Source organism: Lissotriton vulgaris, chromosome 2_1 (genome assembly GCF_964263255.1).
Source record: "Lissotriton vulgaris chromosome 2_1, aLisVul1.2, whole genome shotgun sequence".
NCBI lineage: Eukaryota > Metazoa > Chordata > Amphibia > Caudata > Salamandridae > Lissotriton > Lissotriton vulgaris.
This window is the reverse complement of record NC_141687.1, coordinates 648299311-648326391: the sequence shown is the minus strand read 5'-3', so window position 1 is coordinate 648326391 and position 27081 is coordinate 648299311. Positions and strand designations below refer to the sequence as shown.

At 47.6% G+C, this 27081-nt stretch overlaps 1 protein-coding gene across 1 annotated transcript in view; it reads left to right on the top strand.

The window, feature by feature from the left end:
* Positions 1–27081, top strand: part of VPS13C (vacuolar protein sorting 13 homolog C) — a 2437235-nt gene that overhangs the window by 199169 nt on the left and 2210985 nt on the right. The window contains exons 5-6 of the mRNA XM_086955811.1: positions 9102–9203; positions 12353–12412. Coding sequence (XP_086811937.1) covers positions 9102–9203; positions 12353–12412 — 162 coding nt within the window. The remainder of the gene's footprint in view (positions 1–9101; positions 9204–12352; positions 12413–27081) is intronic.

The following is a 27081-nucleotide window of genomic DNA, read 5'->3' as shown; positions in this document are numbered from 1 at the left end:
CTATTGCCGCCTCCTCCCCCCCCCCCCCAAAAAAAAAAAGAACAGCACGATCTGAGTGTGATAGTATAAAGAAACAGTCCTACCTGGTCCCAGTCCTGGCTCCTTGCCAAGTGTGCACAGTTTCCTGATGCCAGCACAGCATGGCGGGAACTGTGGTTTTCCTTTAGAAGTGAAAGCCGCGTTAGATGCCGCCGAAGGACAGGGTTGTAATCAGTGGCTAAGGCGCGTAGTCCTTTGCTCTTACTTTACTAGCCGTTAGTATTACCCGCTCTGCCAGAAGTGTTACCAGATAAGATTGGCTGCCATGTTTATTTGTTTAATTAATAAACGCCTAATGTACGTTCGTCCTGCCTGCAGATAGTTATGTAAATCACATAGATTACGAGGTCTCCGAGAATGGAAAAGGGTAAAGAGGTGACAACAGCGAAGTATATTATATCCCGCTCCGCCAAAAGTTTAACCAGAGATGAATGCTGCCATGTTCTTTAATAATTAATTGTCTCATGCACATCCCGTCCTGCTTGCAGCCTATTAAATAAATTGAGATTCCCTGCAAATGAAATGGTGAGTAGCTCATCAGGCAGCGCAGTACACTAGTTACGGTGCTCGGGCACTTAAAGCTGCGTGTGACGGCCGACTCAGTGTTGCTCGCTGGTGTGTTGTAGAAATAAAACAAGAATGGACAGGAAAGGAGACGCAAGAGAGGGTAAGGACTGCCTCTTGAAAAAAGTAGAAGAAAATAAAGCGTCCGCTCTTTATTCTCCTGGGAGCTGGATCAGAAGAGTCGGAGAGATAGACGGCGCTTGAAAGGTGCTGAGCGCTGCGATCTGCCAGACTTATTTTTTGGAGCAAAAACGATAAAGAGTGCTAATGTGCTAATCAGCTCCATTTACATTCTGCCATATCACGCGTGGGAACTGTGGAAAGGTACCTGCAGGTTTAATTGGCGCGCAAACCGTTTGTAGACTAGAAGCGCAACAATAAAACGGCACTAGGCGGTTTTGGGTCGTGAAACTAGGTTTACATCCTCTTCGGGCAAGCATCAGTTACCTAACCCTCTTCTCGGGGTAGACTCGGAGGGCGGATTGTCATTCTTATAGTGCTCGCAAAATTCAGTGTCTGCCCACGTTGTCTTTAATAATACATTTGACTTCACGTTTTTGCTACATGCTCAAAATCCGCAGAGCTCGGTTAATTAATTCCCCTGGCGTTGTTGGACAAATCTAGTATACTCGGCGAAAGGTCTGGATCCGGGTCCTGGAGAGAAGCACTTCCGGGTCGCCGCAGGCAGCGCGGCGGCCCCTTCAGGTCACTGCAGGCGCTTCACAATAGGAACAGAAATGATCCATAAGACGAGTGAACACATTACAAAAGCAGACGTTAAGTTACATTAGGCAAAAGTGACAATTGTGAGCAAACAAAATACAAGAGGTAGCAAAGGGTACATTTCAGGAGAAATAGACTGGGACCTCGGCGAGAGGGAGGGTGTAACGCCCATCACTAGAAAAGGGGCGGGGCTTAAAAAAAAGAGAGAAAAACGCCCCCGAATCGCGTTCAGACGGGCCTGAACTGAGTGACGCCCCTCTCCTCCAATGGCTGGCCAGCATTTACGAGGCCAACCAATGGAGAAGAGGGGTGGGTTCAAGCGCCATATTAGACAACAAAAGATCTCGGACTCCGCCCACTTCGTGGGACATTAGTCCGAGACCTAAAAAAGGCTTAAAGATGTATGCTTTATGATCAAACTGCAGAGGGGCACCTTCAGTACAAACAACACTGCAGCGATGGGAGATGTATTCGCTTAAGCTTGTTCTTAAATATTTACGCCTTCGTTAACTATGCAGTAGTTCCCCAGCACTCACCCTCGAGCCCCCTGCTGCAATCCCTTCTGCAGTACCACACTGGTGGCGTATCAGCATATCTGAAGCTTTTAACACCGTGATTTAACATTCTCCAAAACTCCTCTTCCACCCAAAAAGTCTACGGAGTGAGTGCAAACTCGTTTGGTAGACATGGTGGCAACAGGCCACATGAATCATGTGTATACACTTGAGGTTTAAAGTGCAGCTCACGCAAGTAGATTACCTTCCGGTGCCTCGCAGTTTACAGTAATCATCAGCATCTAAATACAAAGCACGTTTGTGTAACATGCAACTCTTAGAATCACGCTGCCTTATTAAATCTAAAACCCGTTCAACCTTTCAGATCATAGTTTGCAATTTTAAAAGTTAACTGTGGCGAACTAGCTATCCAATGTAATATTTTCAAGAACAAATTTGTGGAAAATTCTGATAAGTGGCATTTTTTTGTATACCTGCTGTGAGTGAAACGGGCAATTTAATGTGGTACACTTAAGGTCCTCTTTGTGCACACCCAGGTATCTGCCTCGGACTGCGAGCCTGTGTATGCTTATCTGGATTCTTGAATATGCTTGTGATGGTTCCTCACTTCATTAAACACCGATCATCGAAGCTTAATTTGCAAAAGAAAAAGTGCAATGACCTTCATGCTGCCAAATTTTGGGGTTGTCAAATACCAAGCATGTTAAGTTTTGGCTCCACCTCATGGCTCTTTTTTTCTACCACCCACGAGTTTCTGTCTCCTTATTGCACCCATCCCTGCTTTCGGCCTCTCACTGTTTTCCTGCTGTTCTCTCCCACCGTTCTTAATTTGCAGCCATTCATTCTCTTCTTTCATTGGACCAAAATCTACTGATTAAAAAATATGTTCCAGTCCCCAAAAATGTATGTCGATATGTATGACCTGGAATGACTGGCAATAATTACGTGCAGTGCATGTCTCCTCTTCGCCAGACAGATTCTAGGCTGCAGGAACGGAATTCCCCACCTGTTCTAGCTGGCAGTTATCACCTGCTGTCATCTGTTCTGGAGAGGGGTGTGATCTCGCGTGCAGCTGAGCTAATTTACATCTTATGTGGCAGCTGGGCTGATTTCAGAGATCCTGTCCAATAAAGCATATTGCCTCTCTATCAAACCAAATAAATGTCAGTCGTTGAAAGGGGAATACTTTTTCTGCAAAATAAGTGCACATCGCTTCTGTACCAAATATTTCACTTGCACTATCCTTTCCACGCATCTTTGTAATATGGCTGAGATACCCGCCACCCCCTCTCAACACAAATCCCCAAGGATGGGAAACCGGAAACAATTCTGAAGTTTTTGGAAGTCGGGAGGGAGTGACCCTCCCGGCCGTATTTATTAAAATATGAAACAAAATTAAAACAAAATTAACAGTTTCATATTATGTACAATTTCATAACCACATTGCGATGTTTGGCTAACCTTAACATATTCTCTAATAGAAAGGTCCTCCTAGCCGAACTAACATCCTACAAAACATTTACTTGAAATTTTGAAATTGTACATCCTAACGTTTAAGGGCCAACGGCAAGGTCGTAACCGGTGTCAAGATCCCTAACCCAGAAATATCCCCCTCACTTGTGAGGGGCGGCACAGAGGCGTACCTCAAGTGCAACTTACCAATTTCCCTTGACTTGACGGGGGCCCCAATAAAACTCGACGCCACTTAAAGGTCGTACGAGGACTCGTGTGAGGTATCTAGAAGGTAGCGTAGACCCCCCCCCAAACCCCACACAACTTCCCACATCTGCCGTCGCAGACGTCCTGGCCCCGGAAAATTCCCCAGGAGGGGGCTGTAACCCCTCCTACCCAGGAAGGGGTCTTGACCGCCTTTCCTTTCCTTTCGGCGACCCATCCTTAGAAGGGACCGCCTCCCCGTTGAGGGGCCAATGGCCACCTCCCCCGCGCGCTCCCATCCGTAATGGGTGACGCCCACTCATAGGGATCTTCCAATTAGTGCTCACCGATCATGACCTTACCGCCACAGGACCGGATAGTTGACCGGCTATCCGGACCCCCCACAACACTCCTACCTAAAGGTCATGTTTTAACGTTTTTAACCAAGCTATGAAGTCTCCTATGAGTAACTCATTCCCCACCCGAGACAGATGCACACCATCACTCAAATACATACTGTCCCCATTAATACAACCATGCGAAATAGAATGCAGTGTACTGGAACGGAACAACCTACTCACTTTGTTATTAATTTTCCTTACAGAATGATTCAAAGCTGAAACAGAAAACGCCCCCCGCCACACTTTCCGTGGGATCATATGGGACCACGCAATCGTGCACCCTGGAACTCTCCTTGCTAACCAACTTACAGTGGAAAGCATTGCCTCAAGGAGAAGTCGTCTACCAGTGGTGACCAAATCATTGCCCCCAAGATGTACTATGACTACAGACGGCGGTGACCTCATCCGCCCTAGCAAACCCTCGAAAAACGATTGAAACTGGTCAATACAGAGACCGCCCCTTCCGTAGAAGGACACACTGTACCCGTATTCCCCAGCCACGTGAATCATGTCACCTGTCTTGAATACGTCCGCGGCACGCCTCACGTATGAGTGGCCCACGACCCACACCTCCCTTTTCACAGCCGGTGATGTCTGACCGCTGGCCCGGTGTTGGGTCGACTGCATAGTCCGCCCCGCCTCGTAGGCTTGCGTAACTGAAAACCAAACAAACAAGAAGCATGAGTACATCATTACAGCTTCACAACATGTGCAAACGCACATACCTCTTATAACAATTGGAGGACCAACGCCCCACCCGTTTAACTTGTTCCACATTCAGACCCCTGGCTGTAGCCTCTGTAGCAGCCCCTATCCGAAAGGAATGGGTCCCAAACTCGCCCGGGTTCAAGCCCGCAGCTGTTATCGACATTGCAAGCACCCGCTGAAACTGAAACCTTGTCAGTGGGGTGGCGTCAGCGTGTCTCAACAAGGTCCCCCCCCATGATGCCACCCTTCGTGTTAAATAATCCTCTAAACACTTCACCGGGCACATGGAGGACCCGGGAATCCTGCGTATGATTATGCAGTCACCCATCCCACTCCGATCGGTCTTGGACCTCACAAACGAGACAGTCATTGTCTCCCCTCTGATCTGTACGTGTTCTGCGCACAGCCCTCCCGTCACATCCTGCTTGTTCCTCGCCACTAATTCGCTTACCCGCATAGCCCCATGAAATGCCAGCGTAAAAGCGGCCCGGAATAACACTGTCTCAAACTGAGATGAACAAGTTGCAGGGAGTCTGGATAATAACTGGGCCAACCTATCCAAACCTATCGGGCGCCTTTCGTCTACTCTGCGACCCTCAAGGCGTTGCCACCCACGTAGCGCTTTTTGTACAACGAAAGACGCTGTCGGGTCCTGGATCCCATGAGCCCTAGCAACAAAGGAAATGGCCGCCCGATGCCTCTGGGCCGTGGCCACCGATTTCCCAGCCAGATGTAAAGACATCAGAAAGTTCACTACCCATTCCTCCTGACCCCAAAGCTCCTCTCTAGCAGTCCCCAAGAAGGCAAAATAGGACCGGAACGCCCCTTCATATGCCTTCCTCGTCCTGGGTGCTAAACTCTCTCCCACGAGGTTACGAAGTTCGGGGCACCGAGAGACTAGAGAGCTTCGGGAAAGGGTGCCGGCTCCGGGTCCGCTGTGGGAAGAAAACCCCAGAAGGCCTGCATACGAAAACGAGAAAGGGCATCAGCCGCCTGGTTCATTACCCCAGGGACATGTCTTGCTTTGAATAGCACATTCAATTGCATACACAGTAATACGATTTCCTTGAGCAGCCTCAAAATCCATTTGCATCGTGCTGCCTGGCTATTGATACACTCAACCACGGTCATATTGTCAGACCAGAATACCACAGAGTGATCTCTGAACCCTTCAGGCCATGTTCTCAGGGCCACCAAAATGGGGAAAAGTTCCAGGAAAGCAATGTTACTTGTCAATCCACTGTCATGCCACCATGCCGGCCACTTTTGTGCAGACCAACGAGTGCCAAAAATGGCACCAAAACCTATGCTCCCAGCCGAATCTGTCCACAGCCCCAGCTCTTCAGAGGACACGGCCGGTTTGCTCCAGACGACTCGACCATTGAAATCCGCCAGAAATGCCAACCAAATGCGCATGTCCTGGCGGACCTCTGCCGAGAGCCTTGTGCGATGATGGCCCTCTTTCAGGCCGACCATGGCTTGAGCGATCGAGCGGGAAAAGGGGCGGGCCATTGGTATAACTCTCAGGGCAAAATTCAACTGTCCCACTAACTGCTGTAATTGATGCAGCTTAACCTTAGATTCACTTATACACATTTGCAGGGATGACCTGAACCTTAACACTTTGTCCCCTGGTAAACGGAAACAACCTTCTCCGGAGTCCAACTCGATCCCCAGAAACTCGAGGCAAGTCGAAGGACCAACAGTCTTACCTGGTGCCAATGGCACACCAAACTGATTCATTAAGACACAAAATGCAGACAAAGCCTGCCCACATTCCGGATCCCCGGCTGCCCCCAAGAACAAAAAATCATCGAGATAATGCATCACATGTTGGAAACCCGTCTTCTTTGTGAATACCCATTGTAGGAAACTACTGAATTTCTCGAAATAGGCACAAGATATAGAGCACCCCATCGGCATACACCTATCCATGTAATAAAGACCCTGAAACATGAAACCTAGGAGACGCTGATCGTCTAGGTGTACCGGGAGCAACCGGAACGCTGACTCGATATCAGATTTTGCCATCAGCGCACCGGGCCCCAGGCGATTCAAAATGGCTACGGCCTCATCGAAGGATGCGTACCGCACCGAACACACTTCCGGGTCTATCGCTTCGTTTACGGAAGCACCACGTGGGGCTGATAAATTATGTATCAGCCGAAACTCCCCCGGGTCCTTCTTGGGGACCACCCCTAAAGGAGAACAAACAAAGTTAGCCACCGGGGGTACACTAAACGGACCGGCGACTCGACCTCGAGTAACCTCCTTCCGGATCTTTTCCTGTACCACGGTCGTATGCTGCAAGACCGATATCTGATTTTTACATTTCTCTATTCCTTGAAAGTCCCCCACTGGGATGCGGAAACCATATGCAAAACCGTTTCGTAACACCCCAGCGGAAGTACGATCCGGGTATTCACTGAGCCAGGGAATCATTGCCAAGGTATCAATCGGGGTAGGTAAAGGCGCCCCTCGGACTATGTTAGACCTGTTTGGCGCTTCCTCTACCCCCGTTATCACCCGTTTTGGCTCTGCACGTGGACTCAGGATGGGATGATTGCCCACACCCACTACATTCGTGTCTAAATTTGCACGACCCCTGGGGCCTAGTACATTTACCTCTGTTAAAGTTCCAACAGACCCCCCTTTTACCTGTATTGCCGGTAGGCCTCGAGTGACTGTCGGTACCCGTACCTGATCGAAAGGGCGTCCCCGCATATTGGCGGGAGGGTTCGCCAACGCTACTCCCTACCAATGGCAATTTCAACATACCAGTATCCTCCATTTTGGACCAGGACACAGAATCATAACAATCCCAAGTTAAATTCTTATCGTGTTCTTTTGCCTTTCTGAACAGATTATCATAGCAGAACCAATGATTACCCTCGTGTGATACAGAGTACCCCATGATCCGTGACTGATAAATCGGCAATTCGGGTAGCAATTCGGGCCTTCGTTCCCCCAAGATCGATGTAAATATCCCCCACGCTTTGCCCCAATTGCCAATGTTTTCATTTACCTTAAAGGCGGCCATCTGTGCGCGCCAAACACTCGGATGCATGAGGTCTTTCTGGCCCTTAACATGCTCCATCTCATAATGATCAGTAAGCAACGAGAAGATGTTTACATACTCCCCTGCCCATATCTTTTCCTTAATAGCTACAGGGACATGCTGACCCAACTTTTCCCTTCGAGAGGGTGCTGACTCATCCCTCGCAATCGGCAATGGCCGCTTACCTGAACCGGACACTGTCTCTGCGACCGAACCAGTCCCCTGTGACTTCTCTACTGCCGCAGCCGGCGTGGATACCTTCGCTGCTTCCCGAGTTTCACGCAGTTGCTTCATCAAGACCTGCGCGTCGGCAGCCGTGGCGCCCTCGCTACTTTTACCCAACCACGCTGCTAATTGTGCTGCCAGTTCGGGCGGCATATCTTCCCCGGACACGGGAGTGACCACTACGGGAATCGGGTTCCCTTCTTCCAGCACGGGGGTGGGTGCTTCGAGCGGGGTACTGGGACCCACGATGTCTCCCCCAGTTGCTCCCCTCCTGGGCCTCTTGCCTTTTCCTCCCGGGGCTGCTCCCGCCAAAGGACGTTTCGGCCCCCCTTCCTCGTTTTTATCCATTCGCCTCTTTAGGTCGGTCATCTCTTTCATGAGAACGCGCAGCATCTGGTCGGTAGTCATTCGCTTTCCCGCCTTCTTCGGCATTCTCCGACAGAGTATCTGAAAAACAAACAAGAACGATTACAACGCTCAAAATTGGCTCTTCGTTCCGTCTCGAGCTCACGTGCAGCGAGGAGGTGCAGCTTCAGAGCACAGGAACAAGAGGATGCCTTCTGGTCTTACTTCTCCTTTTATCCGTCTTCAGGGCGGGCGTAAACCCGCCCCTGCCTGCCCAAGGGCGTGGCCAGCCGCGTTCGTGTCTAGGCCAACCCACTCTAGGGCGGGAAAAAGGCGCGCCCCGGCTACGCCGCTTCGGGCATACCAGCCGAGACTCGCCTCCCGCCCAAGATGGCTTCCCGGGGGGATCGTGGTACTCTGCCATACGTTCGGGGGGACCGAATGGTCGCCCCTTTCCAAATACATCTTCATTGGAAATCTCTTCTATTAACTTGTTTGCTCTTACGGAAATCATTAAGCCACATCCATTGGCTTTTTCAATAATTTCGTCTTTGTAAAGATTACCGTATTAAGGGTCTTCATTTAGGCGCTGAAATGTGCTATTGTTGAGTAACATCGATTTCTATGAATGCGAGATGTAACATGACAATGTTTTTGTTTTGATTTTTTTAATAGTATAGTTTATCCATAGATTAAATTAAACAATAAGTTAAATATCTCGAAATGATGGAAGATATGCCTAGGCAGAGGAATTTAAATCATGTCATATATAGTTCTTATGCGTACAGGTTTTTTTTCTAAAATGTAATACAATACATACGTGGAAAAAATTGACCTTTTGTTGTCTTTCTTATTTTTTTTCCAAAGGCATTAAGTATGATGCAGATAAAGAAGAAAAACTACTTCAGGATTCTAAACAGCGGGAGCTATCCAAAATTGAAGAAGCTCTACAAAAAGCTGCAGACAAAGGTAATGACAGACAAACACGCATTTCACATTTGTATTGGCCTTTGTTTGTTTTTAACAACATTAACATTTTCGATTCTCAGTTTGCAGCTTGCCTTTGCATGCAGAATACACATGTTGGTGATTAATATTGAATAAAATGCCTCTTTTAATCTGTAGGGATTAAATAGAAGGTGTTAGGCTGTTATTATTTTATTCTGGTGAGCTGCATGAACTGTGGTGCTTGAGCTGCTTCCACAGAGAAGGGCTTGTGAAACGAAATGTTAATCTCTGCAACCAGTGAATTTTGTCCTGGAGGTAAAACACGGGAATAAGTTGGTAGACAGGAAAAGTACATTTTGCTTTTAGCCTTTTTTACTTCACTCTGAAGATAACCTACTTGGGTATGTCTATGCATTTCAAGGTTGTGTTCGAGTAAAGCATACGTTTATTGGAAGATTAGTGCAAACTGTGTTTGGATCTTTTACTCAAGATGTAGGAGGCAAATGTACTTATTGTCACTGTATCTGTCTTTTGTTTGAAGATCTATGGAGATTCTAAGATATAAGAGCCAAGAACCTCCCCTAAATCCCAGGGTAACTTCGGGTAATTCTGCCAGAATGATTAAAACAAAGATTGTCTATTTGAACACAAACCGAACATTTGCATGCGTAATCAATGGCGTGCAAGGTTTTAGACATGCAACCTATATTTGTCAGATGCAGAAGTGGCCTGGCCAATATCTGTAGTTGCCACCTTCTGCAAGTAGTGGTACTAGATTTGAATGGCGAATGCAGACCCAGACTCTTTCATTGATCGCTGGAAATTAATATTCCCTGTGTTGTTAAATTTAGTATATTTTTTCCATGAACGTCAGAGGTTTTAAACGACAGTCTGTTAGTTTGAAGTCTAGCTCTTTTCCTAGAATAACTACAGGACAGGACTATGAAATCGGCCAAAGGCTGGGTGATAACAGGAAAAATAATCAATATTAAAAAGGGCTGCAGAGAATATGCAATTCATTCAAAAAAGCAAAGAGAAAGACTCTTCACCTGTTGTTATCAAACAGTGATTAGCATGGTCATTAAGAATTGTAGCCGAAATCCAGTGCAGTGATTTTCAAGATGAGAATTTTCCTTTGCCCTCATCCATCCTCACTGTCCTTTCTCACTAATTAAATGTATTTGCTGATCCCATTTAGTGACATGCGGAAATAAGTATATTAATATTCTTTTGACAATAGCACTGCCATTTTTGCCTAATCAATTTCCATGCTATTAATGTTGCTCTGGCTTCTTCTAATACAACAGTAAAGTACATTGAACTGCCATGTTTATCATCCAAACCCCGGTTTCAGATCCATTTGCAGTTTCTCAAAAATGTTGCCAAAATATGTGAAAGATTCAGGTAAAAACACGTCTTTGGAGTGTATCTTTTCCTAGAATATTCACATATTGGAAATGTGTGCTTTATTTAATTAATGCTTAAGGTCATTCTTTTAAGGTAGAATGTGCAGCACTTGCCCTTCCCCACTCATCAATGCTCACCTCTCATGAGGCAATCTTTGTCCTACAAGGCAAGCATGTAAGCCGCTTTTTTTCCTGATCCTGGATGCCATCAATATAAGGGTAAACTGCATTTTGGAAAACCCAACCTTTAAGCAGTTTTACCTTTCAAGCCATGTTTTGCATGTTCAATAGTGGTGATCCAGTGACGGTACGTTCTGTACAAGAACCGTTTTCTGGAAATATTCCTGGTTAGTCACATTTGTGTTTCTTATTTAAATCTTTTCAGTAAAACACATAATTTAATGTTATAGTTGTTTGTAGAAAAATTAATATATTCACAATTGTTCTTTTTCATTGGGTAATATGATAGTGATCGACAAAGAGAAGGGTAGAGTGTGATGCAAGTTCATAATTTCAGTCTTCTGGTTTATACATATGGGGTCTCGAGAAATGAGACCCAAATGCTGGTATGTGTGCCGTTTTTCCCCAGACTGCATTTTACTCTAAGAAAATTGGCCTTTGGTTTTATGTAATAATTCTGGTGTTCTAGAGAGCATAATTCGATTTTTGTCACAGCCACAGAATAGTGTACCTTAAGAGACCTTTGTGGTTCATCCCTCAATTATTCCAAACCTCATTTTACTACTATGATTTACTTGCTCCCTTTCTAGAGACTCGACTCTCCTCCAGCTCTCCTTTTACTTATCTCAAGCCTCACCCTGCAACTATGATCTCGCAAATAGCACCTTCTAGTCTCTTCCCCCTCCGTTATCATATTCAATCCAACTAAGAGACTCATCCGTCCACCGCTCAAATAAACACACATTTTTCCTTATACTAACCCACCACTAATGCTTTTTTTGTTCCAGAAAAGCGATGTACTTGCCAAAAACCTCATTGACGCCACATCAGCGTTAGTAAGCACTACATAAATACAATTGCAATCTACAATTTCAGCGGTTATTTTCACATCTGACTCCAAAATCTTGTATGCATGATGAAATCTTGTGATTTATAGGTTATCCTTCTGCTGCTGGATTCCTGGTGGAGAAAGTATGGAAGTGCAGACTTGCACTGGCACCACGGGCCAAGGACACTAATCTAAGCATTCATATTTTCTAATTGGCATGCTCTTTAACTGCAGTTGGTTGTTCTGATGTTGATCTAGGTACAGGTCTTCTTCGCTGGGAATGTTTAGGTGTAATGGCTGCAGCGAGGAACGTGCTTCATTGGCTTGGCTTGACTGAACAAATCATCTTAATAGGAAATAACATAATTGAGACCACACAAAATGTTGAATTTAGGCGAGAAAGAAAACCGATTGATGGATGGTTGTGCTACCTTTTCTTTTAAAACTACTGTAAGCTTTTGTTATAAGAAAATCGGTACTGACTCAGCCATGAAGATAAAGCTCTCACCAGTTCAAGTCTGCGAATTACCAAATAATGAGTTCATCTCTTGTCCTTACTGTTGGCAGTGCAATGAGCAAAATCTATATACTGTTCGTTGATAAATAAATTGCAAACAGAGGTATACAGGTAACAAATGTGCGGTGTCATTGATTCTGCAAATTGTTAGTTTGTGGGTTTACTTTTTCCATAAACAACTGTAAATTGACAGTTTTTATGAATTCTGCTTTTTACACTTTTGCTTTCATGGATGAAGGCTTACATCCTGCGGACTGCTATAATCTGGAGAGCTTTGCTTACAAAGAAAGCTCACCTGGTGCGTATGAATGGTTATTCCAATGTTTTCCATTTTAATCATTTTCCCACTTGTTTTAAACTACTTTTCATATGACCTACAAAGAAAAACATTTACAATTAGATTGACTTGTTCCATCGAGCCCTCTTTTCACTCATTGTAAGTATCTTGCATGTTGGTTGTCTATTTGGGAACCTGTTGCATTGAAAAATGCTGGCATCTGTTTCTACATTTGTTGAACATGTGTGATTATAATGATGTCATTCCTCCTCCCATGGCGATTGCATTCATTTTATTCTTCTCAACTAGGATACGAAAATTGTGACTTCGGCTTTGCCTCAATATTAGAATTTCTTCAGCATGACAGTGTTCTGCAGTTAGTTATAGTTATAGTTTCAGTTTCCAATACACAATCTGTGCTGGTACCTTTCCATCAATATGGAAAGTTGAGTGCAATTGGGTAACTGAGCTTTACTTGCATATCAGCTTCTCAACATTTATAACATTGTGTTCTTGGGTCTTTCTGCTCCTTCTTTAGAAATGTATCTCACCTTTAATACATGCCTCTCTTGAAGCTGTTCACGTTATCTGCATCTAGGGTCCTTGGTTAGGTTGTGATATGCTGAACTTGTAGCCTTACTCCCAAATGAGGAATCCTCCATTAGTGCGATACTGGGCTACAGCAAAAGATTTTGACAGAATTGCATTGTGTTCTCTGTGATGGCATAGTTCATATAGGTCTGTTTCAAAAAACTTGGCTGATTAACATAGGTAAATGTAATGACATGTAAATTTACTCCTACAACTAGGTGTTGATGCACATTTTTTGCTGTTCATTGGTTTCAACTGTAGATTTCTACACAAGTGCATACTTGCTTCGCCCTCCTCCCACCCACCCCGTGAATTTATAGACGTAAAGTTACTACACGTAAAATTAACTCATTAAACATGTATTAGATAATTAATTAAAATATTTACTTCATATGTAAATATTTCTAAATGATTTGATAAAATTCCACCCCTAGTAAGATTTTCATTTTTAATATCTATTACATTTGAAGTTTTATATATGTGTATATATATATATATATATATATATATATATATATATATATATATATATATATATGATACCAAGGAATCGCTGCACACACCTTGATACTTGTTGCAGTTTCTTTATTTTCAGAACGTGACAAACACCCCTACGCGTTTCGAACCGTAGTCCCTGTTGGTGCACAGGAACTACGGTTCGAAACGCGTAGGGGTGTTTGTCACGTTCTGAAAATAAAGAAACTGCAACAAGTATCAAGGTGTGTGCAGCGATTCCTTGGTATCCCACGAAATTGGGACACTGTCCTGGTCCCATCGCTGGCACCTACTGATTTGTGCTCCCGCTGCGACAGGACAACTCGTGAGACTATATATATATATATATATGTGTATATTCAATCAAAATACAAGCTTGCTTGCTCGCAACGCCTCTCCCAGCCACTTTGTAACGGCGGTCCGTGACGAGGCAGGCAGCCTCTAAACAAATACGCCACAGCGGTTCTCCTTTACGAAAAACAGCAGTCACGGACGCTCTAGAGATTACTGCAGCAAAATTGTATTTATTCAAGCATTAGGTCTGGCAAGAAAACACTGAACGCGTTTCAGGATCACTCCCTTGTTCACGAGTGCCTGATCCTGCGTTGCTTTCCATTTTATAAAAAACACTTGTGACGCCCTTTCACCGTAGTGAGTGAAGACAGACTCTGCTTGTTATTAACAAACGTGAAATACACAAAATAATAACATGAGCAATAAATGTGAAGAATCGTGTTTTAACTAGCGCAAAGAATAAACTTTAAATCAATTGCATTCATGTGTCTCCTATAATCACATTTCACTACGATGCATGTGTTCGCGCTCAGTGTGAACAATAAAGTTACCACATTAAAGTAACAATGTGTCACTATATCGCTATAAGCATCCAAACAGTCACTACTCTCCTGACCTGATTGGGAAGAGGTCGCTCCCCTCCACGCTCCTAAGGATGGGTGACTCAGAAGCGCCTAAAAACTACCCTGCGGTATCGTAGCGCCTCCAGCTGATTCCACAGCGCGTCCTTCCCCCGCAATACTGCCGCTGCCTGCATAGATCGCTTTGTAACATTTTCAGCTGGTATCTGTGCATTGTTCGTGTATACATCTCTGTGCTGCGCTGTAGGGGATACGCATTGTTGTTGTGTTTGGCCCGATTGTGCTCGATTGTGCTTTGTTTGCCCCCAGGCTCACCGAGTTTCGTTTTCCCCTAGTAAGCAACTATTTTGTGGCTTGTTGTGCCTCCCAGGACGTAGCTCCACCCCGCGCCCGCCTCCCAGCTGACCCTGCCTCCCACAGATTGTTGTAGTCCTACCCCACCATCCCCTCGCCGTGACTCTCCTGACCTGCTTGGGAAGAGGCCGCTCCCCTCCACGCTCCTAAGGATTGGTGACTCAGAAGCGCCTAAAAACTACCCTGCGGTATCGTAGCGCCTCCAGCTGATTCCACAGCGCGTCCTTCCCCCGCAATACTGCCGCTGCCTGCATAGATCGCTTTGTAACATTTTCAGCTGGTATCTGTGCATTGTTCGTGTATACATCTCTGTGCTGCGCTGTAGGGGATACGCATTGTTGTTATGTTTGGCCCGATTGTGCTTTGTTTGCCCCCAGGCTCGCCGAGTTTCGTTTTCCCCTAGTAAGCAACCATTTTGTGGCTTATTGTGCCTCCCAGGACGTAGCTCCACCCCGCGCCCGCCTCCCAGCTGACCCTGCCTCCCACAGATTGTTGTAGTCCTACCCCACCATCCCCTCGCCGTGACTCTCATGACCTGCTTGGGAAGAGGTTGCTCCCCTCCACGCTCCTAAGGATTGGTGACTCAGAAGCGCCTAAAAACTACCCTGCGGTATCGTAGCGCCTCCATTTGATTCCACAGCGCGTCCTTCCCCCGCAATACTGCCGCTGCCTGCATAGATCGCTTTGTAACATTTTCAGCTGGTATCTGTGCATTGTTCGTGTATACATCTCTGTGCTGCGCTGTAGGGGATACACATTGTTGTGTTTGGCCCGATTGTGCTCGATTGTGCTTTGTTTGCCCCCAGGCTCGCCGAGTTTCGTTTTCCCCTAGTAAGCAACCATTTTGTGGCTTATTGTGCCTCCCAGGACGTAGCTCCTCCCCGCGCCCGCCTCCCAGCTGACCCTGCCTCGCCCCTCCCCTTACACCTACTTATGACAGATGTCTCCCCGCGCAGCGGCCACGCTCAGCGGTCGCGCCCCAAGCGCGCCGAAGGTGCGCCAAAGGTAAGCCCGTCTGCGCCCGTCTGACCCTGGACCGCGCCCAGCGCCAGACCCCCTTGCCCCTGCAAATCGTGCCCCTCCCGTATATCGTACGCCGCTGCCACCCTCCTAGCCCTTAACCCCGGACGCACACCCCAATGCTTCGAGGCTGCCCCAGGACGTACCCACGGTCCATTCGCCTGCCACTTCTGCAAGTACGCCTGCATCAAAACCCACAACAAATCCACTTCCTCCAAACACAGCTCCGACTCTAACGACCTGAAGTGCATCCTGCTGAACACCCACTCGATCCACAGACACGCCACTGAACTCTGGGACCTACTCGACACTTCGTCACCGGACATCGCCTTCCTTACAGAAACCTGGATGAACGCATCATCAGCACCCGACATCGCCATAGCCATCCCGGACGCTTACAAGATCATCCGAAAAGACCGCACCAATCAAACAGGAGGAGGCATTGCCATCGTCCATAAGAACACCATCAAATTCACGACCAGCTCCAACGAGATCCTTGCAACTGCCGAACACCTCCACTTCCAGATCCACACCGACCCCAGGACCACACTTAGAGGCACCCTCATCTACAGACCTCCAGGAACCCGTAAACAATTCAGCGATGACATCACTGACTTCATCAGCCCGCATGCCCTCTCCTCCGAGAACTACATTCTACTAGGAGACCTCAACTTCCACCTGGAAAACAAAAACGACAGCAACACCACCACCCTTCTGGACAACCTGGCCAATCTTGGACTCAAACAACTGGTTGACTCCCCCCACCCATGTAGCCGGACATACGCTTGACCCTATCTTCACCTCCTGCAAACACATTTCCTTCGATCACACCACAGCTCTCCATTGGACGGACCACAGTTGTGTTCACTTCAGCTACAAAAAGACCAAGACCCACAACCACCCACAACCTATTCCTCGAAGGAACTGGAACAAAATCACCACTGACCAACTCCTCACATCACTCAACCAAAACCCTCTCATCGGACCCAAACCAAGCTGCCAATAAACTCAAGCAATGGATCACTCACAGCGCTGACGAACTAGCACCCCTGAAAAACCACCAGATCAACTCAGGTAACAAAAAGGCTCCCTGGTTCAATGATGACCTTAAAAAATCCAAGAAGCTATGCCGCACCCTAGAGAAAACATGGAGAAAAATCCCAAGCACCGAAAACATGACCACCTTCAAGGCAGCCACCCGCAAACACCACCAACTGATTCGATCCACCAAGAAATCAGCATTTAAGAATCGACTCGACAACAACGCCCATAACAGCAAGGAACTTTTCAACATCGTCAAAGAATTCACAAACCCCACCGCAGCCTCAAACGACATTACTCCATCCCAAGACCTCTGCGACTCGTTATCCTCCTTCTTCTACAACAAAATTGTCGACATTCACTACAGCTTCGAGAACATTCCCCACGAACAATCCTCCCCACCCCCATCAGAACCTGCACGCCATCCAACAACCTCAGCGCCTGGAACCCAATCACCACTGAAGACACCACCCGCCTAATGAACTCTATCCACTCCGGATCGCCAACCGACCCCTGTCCCCACCACATCTTCAACAAAGCAGACTCCATCATCGCACCCCATCTCCGCGATGTCATCAACTGCTCATTCAACTCTGCTACCTTCCCAGAAGGCTGGAAACATGCCGATGTCAGCGCCCTCCTGAAGAAACCCACAGCAGACCCCTCTGAACTTAAAAACTATCGCCCCATATCCCTCCTCCCATTCCCTGACAAAGTCCTTGAGAAAGCTGTCAACAGCCAGCTCGCCGCCTTCCTTGAATCCAACAACTCCCTCGATCCCTCTCAGTCAGGATTTCGAGCCAAACACAGCACCGAAACCGCCCCCATTGCAGCGACAGACGACATCCGAACACTACTGGACAACGGAGAAACAGTGGCCCTCATTCTTCTCGACCTCTCCGCCACTTTCGACACAGTCTGTCACAGCACCCTTACACAACGCCTCAGCAGCATCGGCATACAAGGAAAAGCCTTGGACTGGATCATCTTGTTCCTCGCTGGGAGAACTCAAAGAGTCCGACTTCCCCCCCCCATTCAAATCAGAAGCCACCGAAGTCATCTGCGGCGTACCACAAGGATCATCAGTCAGTCCCACCCTCTTCAACGTTTACATGAGCCCACTCGCATCCATCGCGCGCCAACACAACCTCAACATCATCTCCTACGCTGACGACACCCAGTTAATCCTCTCCCTCACCAAAGACCCTAACACCGCCAAAACGAACCTTCACGAAGGCATGAAAGAAGTAGCCGAATGGATGAAACACAGCCGCCTAAAACTTAACTCAGACAAAACGGAGGTGCTCATCCTAGGATCCTCCCCCTCTGCATGGGACGACTCATGGTGGCCTTCGGCTCTGGGCACAGCACCCACACCCACAGACCACGCACGTAATCTTGGCCTCATCCTAGACTCCTCACTCTCGATGTCCAGACAAGTCAACGCAGTCTCATCCTCCTGCTTCAACGTACTTCGTATGCTCAAAAAAATCTTCCGTTTGATCCCCCCCCCCGAGACAAGAAAGACTGTCACCCACGCACTGGTCACGAGTCGGCTGGACTACGGAAACACTCTATACGCCGGAATCACAGCCAAATCACAGAAAAAACTCCAACGCATCCAAAACGCATCAGCGAGACTCATTTTGGACATCCCTCGCCAAGATCACATTACCGGACACCTGAAAAAGCTCCACTGGCTTCCCGTCAACAAGAGAATAACGTTCCGTCTCCTCACCCACGCACACAAGGCCCTCTACAAACTAGGACCCGAATGCCTCAACACTCGACTGTCCTTCTACACACCCACCCGCCAACTAAGATCCTCCAATCAAGCCCTCGCCGCAGTCTGGCGTATCCGAAGATCCACCATGGGAGGTAGATCCTTCTCCTACTTGGCGGCCAAGACCTTGAATTCACTCCCCACCCACCTCCGCCTTACACAGAACCACATCTCCTTCAGAAAAGAACTCAAAACCTGGCTTTTCGACAAAAAATGATCCCCCCCCTCCCCAAGCGCCTTGAGACCCTCTGGGTGAGTAGTGCGCTATATAAATCCCTGAACTTGAACTTGAACTACTAAATGAGTGCATGATTCCAATACTGAATATACATATTAAACCCAAGTGGATTTTCCAAATTGCGCAAAGTAATGGACGCTTATGCGAACTAAGTAACAATGTCTTATAGATCACGGATAATGAATCTCCGTGATAATACTCTTATTTGATTAAGCCCTAGTGGGCTGATGAAACATCAATTCATATCAGGAAGACATAATGCCCCAGTGGGCCGAACTTCTACATTACAACATAAGATGGACACTAGCAATTCTGTATTTCATCCTCGATTCTTCAACTTAATCAAGTCAGGTCTAAAAAAATTAAAATAAATAATATGTCACCTCTAAATGAAAAAACAACAAAAAATCAGAACTTACAAAATAAAAATAAACGGTTAAAATACATTCAGCTCGGCGGCTTATTAGTCAGTCCTAAACAAACTACAGTGACTCATTAATATACAGAATTTATATCCTAGTCATAAATCACATACATTAACCTAAATGTACAGCTAACTCATCAAAGGTATGACCAAGCGGAGTGAGAGTCTTATATCGTATGATGAGTTTAGACTCTAATCTACAAAGTTCTTTTAATCTATCTCCTCCTCTTATGTCTGCCTTAACAAAATCCAATACTGCAAAACACAATAAATTTGCGTTTCGTTCAGGATGACTGTGAAAATGGCGTGCTATGGGATAAGCTTTATCCACATTTTTAATTGCACGTAAATGCTCTAAGATTCGTATTTTGGCCTTGTGGATGGATGGTACTTCCAATGTAAGCTAGACCACAAGGACAAAACACAGCATAAACTGCGTACTCTGTGTTGCACGAGGTGTGTTTTTTAATCACATATGGCTTGCATTCTGAAGACAAAATGCTTTTTTTTTTTATTTCTACTATTTTTGCAGGCTTTATAGCTTCTGCATGTGTAGAAACCCTGGATTCCCAAACTCACTGTTTTAGTTGTTTCAACCGCTTTACATAAAGTATCTCTCAGGGACATTGCTCTTTTATAAGTGATTTGCGGACATGACCCAATGCAACCCGCCAGATCTTTATCAGTTCCGAAGGCTGGCCAGAATTTATTCATTTCCGCACAGCATGTGTTTGTTTGTTGTACGTAGTTATGAATCTTAGTTTGGCTTGTATCTTCGAAGTTTACACTGTTTTTCTCAGGAGTTTTGTCAACTAACAAAGATTCCCTTGAACGGTTGGACACTTCAGTCAATGCTTTGTTGACTGTTTTTTGCGTGTATCCACGTTGTAAAAAACGTTCAGTCATAATTTTAGACTCAAGTTCAAACCTTTGAGCCATGCTGCAATTACGTTTGGGTCTTAGGAGCTCACCTAACGGTATGCTCTGGATAAGTGCAGCAGGGTAGCAGCTCTCCGCATGGAGGAGACTATTCCCCGCAGTGCTCTTTCTGAAGAGACAGCTCTCAATTCTGTTGTTCTCGATAAATAATCTGAGATCGAGAAATTCCAATGTTGTGTTAGACCATTGCGATGTCAAATGGAGATTGAAGCAATTGATGTTAAGTGCCTCGACAAAATCTTCTGCTTCGTTTTCTGTTCCTCCCCATATACAGAAAATGTCATCAATCTACCTGGTGTACATTGGGACTTTGTCTTTAAACTGTTCAAGTTTACTTACTACTTCCTTCTCCCAATACCCCATGTAGAGACCTGCAAAAGATGGCGCAAAACAGGTCCCCATTGATGTACCAAGGGTTTGGTGAAAGATTTTATTGTCAAAAAGGAAATAGTTTTGTTGGAGACAGATAGTAATCATCTCAAGTAACATGTCTGTATGGGCAAGGTAAGACGCTAATCTATTGTTCAAACAGTGTCTGCATGCCTCTACTCCTTTGTCATGTGGAATAGAAGTGTAAAGACTCGACACATCCATCGTAAGTAGAGAATACTCCTCTTTCCACTCTATTCTTTCTAATTTGCGCAAAATGTCGCTAGTGTCTTTGACGTACGAGGGGAGTTGTTGTACAAAACTTTGAAGAAAAAAATCTACATATCTAGAAACATTTTCTAGAAAACTTCCTTGTGACGACACAATAGGTCTCCCTGGTGGATTGAGTGGCTCTTTGTGGATTTTGGGCACACTTGTCTCGTCGACGGTGACTTGAAAACAGTCATCAACGGAATGGTCGGCAACAAGGTCAGCGATGGTACGGCTGTCAATTTGTTTGTTGAGGAGGAGGTGGTGGTGGTAATCTCCACGCCCTTTGTCAATGAAGGTGTCATGGTTGGAGTGATTCAGAAAAGGGGGTGGGGATGAACAGAGTGTCTGAATTAAGCAGACCACTCTTACCCAGTCCAAAGATCAGGGCTTGATCTATCACCGTTTTTTAGCTCACTGCACCATCCCAGCTCAGAACTTGGCTATATGCAAATTAGTCTGACCCTGGCCCAGTGCATCATGGGAACAGGGCAGACCAAGCTACCAAGCCAATTCTTATACTGGGAAGGAAACAAGCTACCGGGGACCGGTTTCTGGCATTTCAGCCGTCTTCGGCCCGGCTTGCTTGAATCCTGATGGTGCAATGAGCTAGGGACTCACATCTTAGTATACCCTTCCACGCTTATGGTGGACAAAAATGATTCAGAAAAGGGGGTGGTGATGAACAGAGTGTCTGAATTAAGCAGACCACTCTTACCCAGTCCAAAGATCAGGGCTTGATCCATCACTGTTTTTTAGCTCACTGCACCATCCCAGCTCAGAACTTGGCTATATGCAAATTAGTCTGACCCTGCCCCAGTGCATCATGGGAACAGGGCAGACCAAACTACCAAGCCAATTCTTATACTGGGAAGGAAACAAGCTACCCGGGACCGGTTTCTGGCATTTCAGCCGTCTTCGGCCCGGCTTGCTTGAATCCTGATGGTGCAATGAGCTAGGGACTCACATCTGAGTATACCCTTCCACGCTTATGGTGGACAAAAATGATTCAGAAAAGGGGGTGGTGATGAACGGCTGAAATGCCAGAAACCGGTCCCCGGTAGCTTGTCTCCTTTCTGGTGAAGAATTGGCTTGGTAGTTTAGTCTGCCCTGTTCCCATGATGCACTGGGCCAGGGACAGACTGATTTGCATATAGCCAGGTTCTGAACTGGGATGGTGCAGTGAGATAAATAATGGTGATGGATCAAGCCCTGATCTTTGGACTGGGTAAGAGTGGTCTGCTTAATTCAGACACTCTGTTCATCACCACCCCCTTTTCTGAATGGTTGGAGTGACCGCCATCAACACTGTTATGAAGACAGCTGTCGACGAAGTTCTTGTCAACATCACTGCCCTCGACGACAGGTTCATCGACTGTCTCATTTTTGTCGACAGTCTCAATTTTCTGAGGAGTGACATGCACAGAAGAAGAGGAAATTAACTTTTTTTATTTATGTTTTAGAGGCTGGCTTTTTCAGATTTTTATGATTGTTCAACAGCCTCATTTTTTTAGGGTCTTTAAATATGAGGTAGATCCCTCATTTTTGGGTTCATTCAAGGGGTATGAGAGGCAATATATATACAAAGTAAATCACAAAATCTACGTTTTTATCAAAAGAAAATAGTCCACGTTGTTGTATGTAGCCTTAGTGTGTCTTTAATACAGATGTGCTTTATTTTCATAGATGGACAGCCAGCGCGTTTCGCCCAAACATGGGCTTCTTCAGGGCAATTCGAAAGTGTGCTAATCTTGCCAGGGGAGCTACTTAGGTCCGCATGAGCCTGTGTGCTGGCCCCTGTGTCCAACTGAACCCCTCTGCTGTCCACAGGGCTAGTGAGAGCCCCGCTGCTGGAGTAAAGACTGCTGTACCAGGAGGAGTTCCACGTTACAGAGGATGAAGGTTCCTAGGAACTGCGGCCCTGTTCTGCTGAGTGCCCACTGACTGCTGATCTTGCCCAGTAGTGCTTGCTGCTCTCCTACCTAGCGCCTTGTGAGCGCTACAACTGTGCCCTGCCTGCTGGCTAGCGCCTGGAGAAGAAAGGAGCGCTAAACTTGAGTTGTCTGTGCTTCCTTGCCTGTAGTCTAGCGCCTCGTGAGTACTACATGTGGAGTGCCAGGAGAGAGAGGCGCTATCTTGTCCCTGGAGTGCTAGATTTCCATTGCCCAGGAGGTGAGGAGCGCTATTTGATGTCCCTGAAGCTTCTGGTGGGACCTAGCGCCTTGGGAGCGCTATATTTGGATGGACTGTGCTTCCCTGCCGCACTCCAGCGCCGCGTGGGCACCATTAACTACATCGTCAGAGGAGGAGCACTGTCTTTTGTCCCGGAAGCTGGTGGTGCTGTCTAGCGCCTGTTGAGCACTGTATTTCATGACCCTAAAGAGGTGAGGAGCGTGGACCCCGCAGCGCGTGTTGCCTGGGGGAACTGTGTACTGAAAAAGACGACGGGAGCCTACCCCGCATTGGTGGTCCTTCGCGGGTGCCCACCCCGCCCGCGTTTATGCGTCTACAAATAGTGGGAGCCCACCCCTCTTTGTACTACACATTTAGCGGGTGCCTACCCCGCTTCATTCAAATTTTACCAAGAGGGTACCCACCCTGCATGTGTGCGCACTAGTGGTTACTGAAAACAGCAGGTGCCCACCCCGCCTTTAAAAATCACCGAGAATCACCGGCACCATCCCGAGTCCCGGCGCACCTGCAGCGGGTGCAGAGGATCACGCCGACGACCCGGGCGGGCTCAAGAGTGCCGCACGGGCTCCCTGTGACATCAGGGGAGTCGTGCTGTGATTGGCGTCGGCTGGAGCACCACCAGGAAGTCCCGCCCTGCCACCGGAAAGGAAGTCGGGCATCCTGGAGCCTGATTGTGGGCGGAAGCAGGAAGAGCGGGGAGTTTGGAGCCGGAGGGCTCCACACCGAAGTCCCGGATTGGTGGGGCTCCCATGACAGAGGGGAGCCCCGCGTGCTGAGCCTGCCACCAGAGACAGTAGAGGACACGCAAAGAGAGGCCCTCGATGAGCCGGTGAGGCTGCCGGCTGCCGCACTAGGGAAGTGCTGATTCCCCGAGAGGAGCCCAGTGAGTGGGGCTCTGTCGTCCTGTGGTTGGGGGGTGTGTCGGGGCACAGCCGGTGCCCACCCCCCGGTGCCAGTATTCTTTGCGGGCTGCTCCAACGTTGGGGACATATTTGTATTGAAGCACCCGGGGGGCCCCCACCACAGACAGGGCCACAGGGGCTACATAGCGATGCCGCAGTTGCGGGTCGCTGCAACGGGAGGCATTTTTCTTTTAGCTTAGGTTCCAAGGAGGGGACCCCAACTGGCTGGTACTTTGGGCGCCACATCATTTTTGAGTCCCAGAGTAGGGGGCTCCCCAGGCACAGTGGCGCCAGAAGCTAATCTGCAACTTTGGACAATTATTTAAAGTGTTTTATGCTCCATCCTAATACGGTCCTGCAGAATGTATTTCGAAGCCCTGTTGATTTGATGCTAAATGTATTGTCCACGTTTCCAGGCCAACTGTGATTTGTGCCAATCTGAGGCTGAGGATTACGCTTAATGTCAGGATATGATGTCCTAAGTTTTTACCTCATGCAGTGCTGCATAGTGTCATGTCACGTCGTTCCGGGGTACGCCTAATGCCTTTATGCTGAAAGTGACCACGGTGATGCCTAGGGCGTAAGGGACTTACTTGCTACTGAGGTATGCCTCAGGGGTTGCTCGTGCTTTTATGCTAATGCTAAGGTTTTCCCTTAACGCTAACCAGGTTGGTGTTCTGCATAATATGCTTGGCCTCATGCTGTTCATGAGGGTTCTGCCTATTGTTATGTATAATGTGTTTATATGCCTAATGTTTTTTCCCTAAGGTACACTGCTGGCTCTGCATAATGTGCTTATACCTGATAAAGGCGGGGGGGGGGGTTAGGCCTAAGAATGATTTATGAAGTGATGCACCTGTGTTAATGAAGATGCCTTGATGTTCTTCTGTTTATGTCTACTTGGATTTATGCTAAAAGAGACGTTGCTAGGTTCATGATCTAGCCAGGAGGTACTGGCTGTGATCCCTTTATTGCTGATGGTCTTGCATTCACTGGTTGTGCTGTATGATGGTTCTGGCAGCGGCCCGATTGGCCTTGCCCTGTATATAATCTCCCCATGTAAATTGCCTCCCAGTGCCGGTTGGCACGATGTTTATGCCACTGTGATTACATTCTGACATGTTTATTTCACAATACACAAGTTATTTTCACAACAGCTGGTGTGGTCTCTTTTTGTAGTGTGACTGGTGTGTCGCTTGTGTGTGCTGCGCAGATGCTTTACACATTTCCTCCGTAGTTTGGCCCACCCGCTCTGCACCATGCTACCCGTTTCTAACATTGGTGGCAGCGGTGGGATAGGACTTGTGTTTGCGCAGTGCCACAGCGACAACGGGTTACACTGCAAACTGAGCATTTAAAATAATCTCAGGTTTCGGGGATTATTTTCCTGATTATATTTCCTCCTAAAAGTGCCATTTTTAAATTGTGTTCCCCTGGTTACTGTGCCTGTGTATCTCGCCAGGATGAGGTTGGTCTACGACGAGGACAAACTTTGGGAGTACACTGAGGAGGAAGTGATGTATTTCTGCAGAGAGAGGGGGATACTAATAGGATGTGACTTCTGCAGAAAATTGTTCCTCTTCGAAGTTTTTTAAAGGGGAGAACCTGTAGAGCTCTGTGGGGACCTATCAGATTACCCCTCCACATATCTAAAGGGTGTATTTGGTGGAGACCCTGAGGAGGACCTAGAGTGTGAGGAGGACTCGAAGAGTGCGGTTTCCCGGTCCATAACCCTGGAGGGTGGTGACACTGTGGAGGAAGAAGATGACAGGGCGGAGATGCCAGAAGTGAGTGAGGACACCATAGTCGGGGAGTCCCGTGCTGGGTCCAGTCCCGGGGGCACTACCCTATCCCTTTCCCTGTCCCCAGAAGAGTGGGTAGATAGAAGGGAAGAAAGGGAGCATCAGCTGGCGCTGGAAAGGCTCAGAGTGGAGCTAGCACGGCTGAGTGTGGAGGAAAAGAGGCTAGAGACCGAAAGGGTCCTTGCGCAGGGAAGGATGGCGGAGGCAGAAAGGTCCTTTGCTAGAGAGAGACTAGCTTAGGAGTGTAGGTTGACCCCTGAGATCTATTTCAGTAGTCTGGATTCACCAGTGAGGGTGGGATCCAGTGGTGGCAGCGAGAGTGATTCCAGTGTGGAAAGTCCTACTCCCAGAGCCTCGAAGATGGTGCCTGATCCCCAGGTGGAGGGGGGCAGTTTGGAATTTAGGGGCGGCAAAAAGCTGTCCCATCAGTCTTGGGGGGAGTATGTGGACGTGTGTTGGACCGCACTGGAGGAGTGGATGGAGTGTGGTGCAGTGATCGATTGGGAAGGGCTGTTCTATCGGATTATGAGGGAGCACGTGCTCAGGAGTTGTTTTCCCAGGTTGCGGCAACACCTTTTGCAGTGTGGGTTCTCTGACCTCAGGGAGCTTGCACGGGAGGCAGACCTTTGGGTGAGTGCCAGAGAGTCTGAGAGGGCATTGGGGAGTGATCCTGAAAGGAATGGTGCAGGGATCTCCCAACCCAGCGAGGTGGGAGAGGTGCATAATAGCCCAGTTAGGTCCCAGGGTAGAGAGAGGGTTGTAGGGCCTCACGTCCTATCTACAAAAAGGAGTGAGACGCGGATGAGTCCCGAGGTGCCCCAAACCCAGGCTCAGGTTGGGAGCCTAGGCCGTCCTGATGGGCCGTCCATGGAGGTGGAGCCCCTAGTGTCAGGAGAACCAAGGACATCTGTAATCTGAGCTCCAGAGGTTCGGGGGTCTGCTCAGTCGCAGGGTTTAGATCCTGGGATGGGATGCCAGGGTCAGGGGCTGCCTGACCTGGAGGGAAGGGCGCTTGTAATCAAGGTTCCTACCGGTTTGACTTATAGGTGTACTTCTCCAGTTGGGAGGGTGCAGAACTCTGAGAGGGGGTGCAGAGGAGGAAGGGCTCGCCTCTGGCACCGGCTCAGCCACAGGGCTTAGATCCTAGGTTGGGAGGCCAGGGACACGTACTGCCTGACCTGGTGGGTGGGACGTCTGTAAGCAGTGTCCCCCTAGAATTGGCTTCCAGGGGTATTTCTCCAGTTGGGGAGGTGCGGAACTCTGGAAAGGGGTGCAGGGGGAAGGAAGACTCACCTCTGGCACCGGTTCAACCCTAGGTTGGTGGATCAGTTGCAGGGTCAAGGCCCTGGACTGGGGAGAGAGTGGTGTTCTGAGGGTGCCCCGATTAGGAGGAG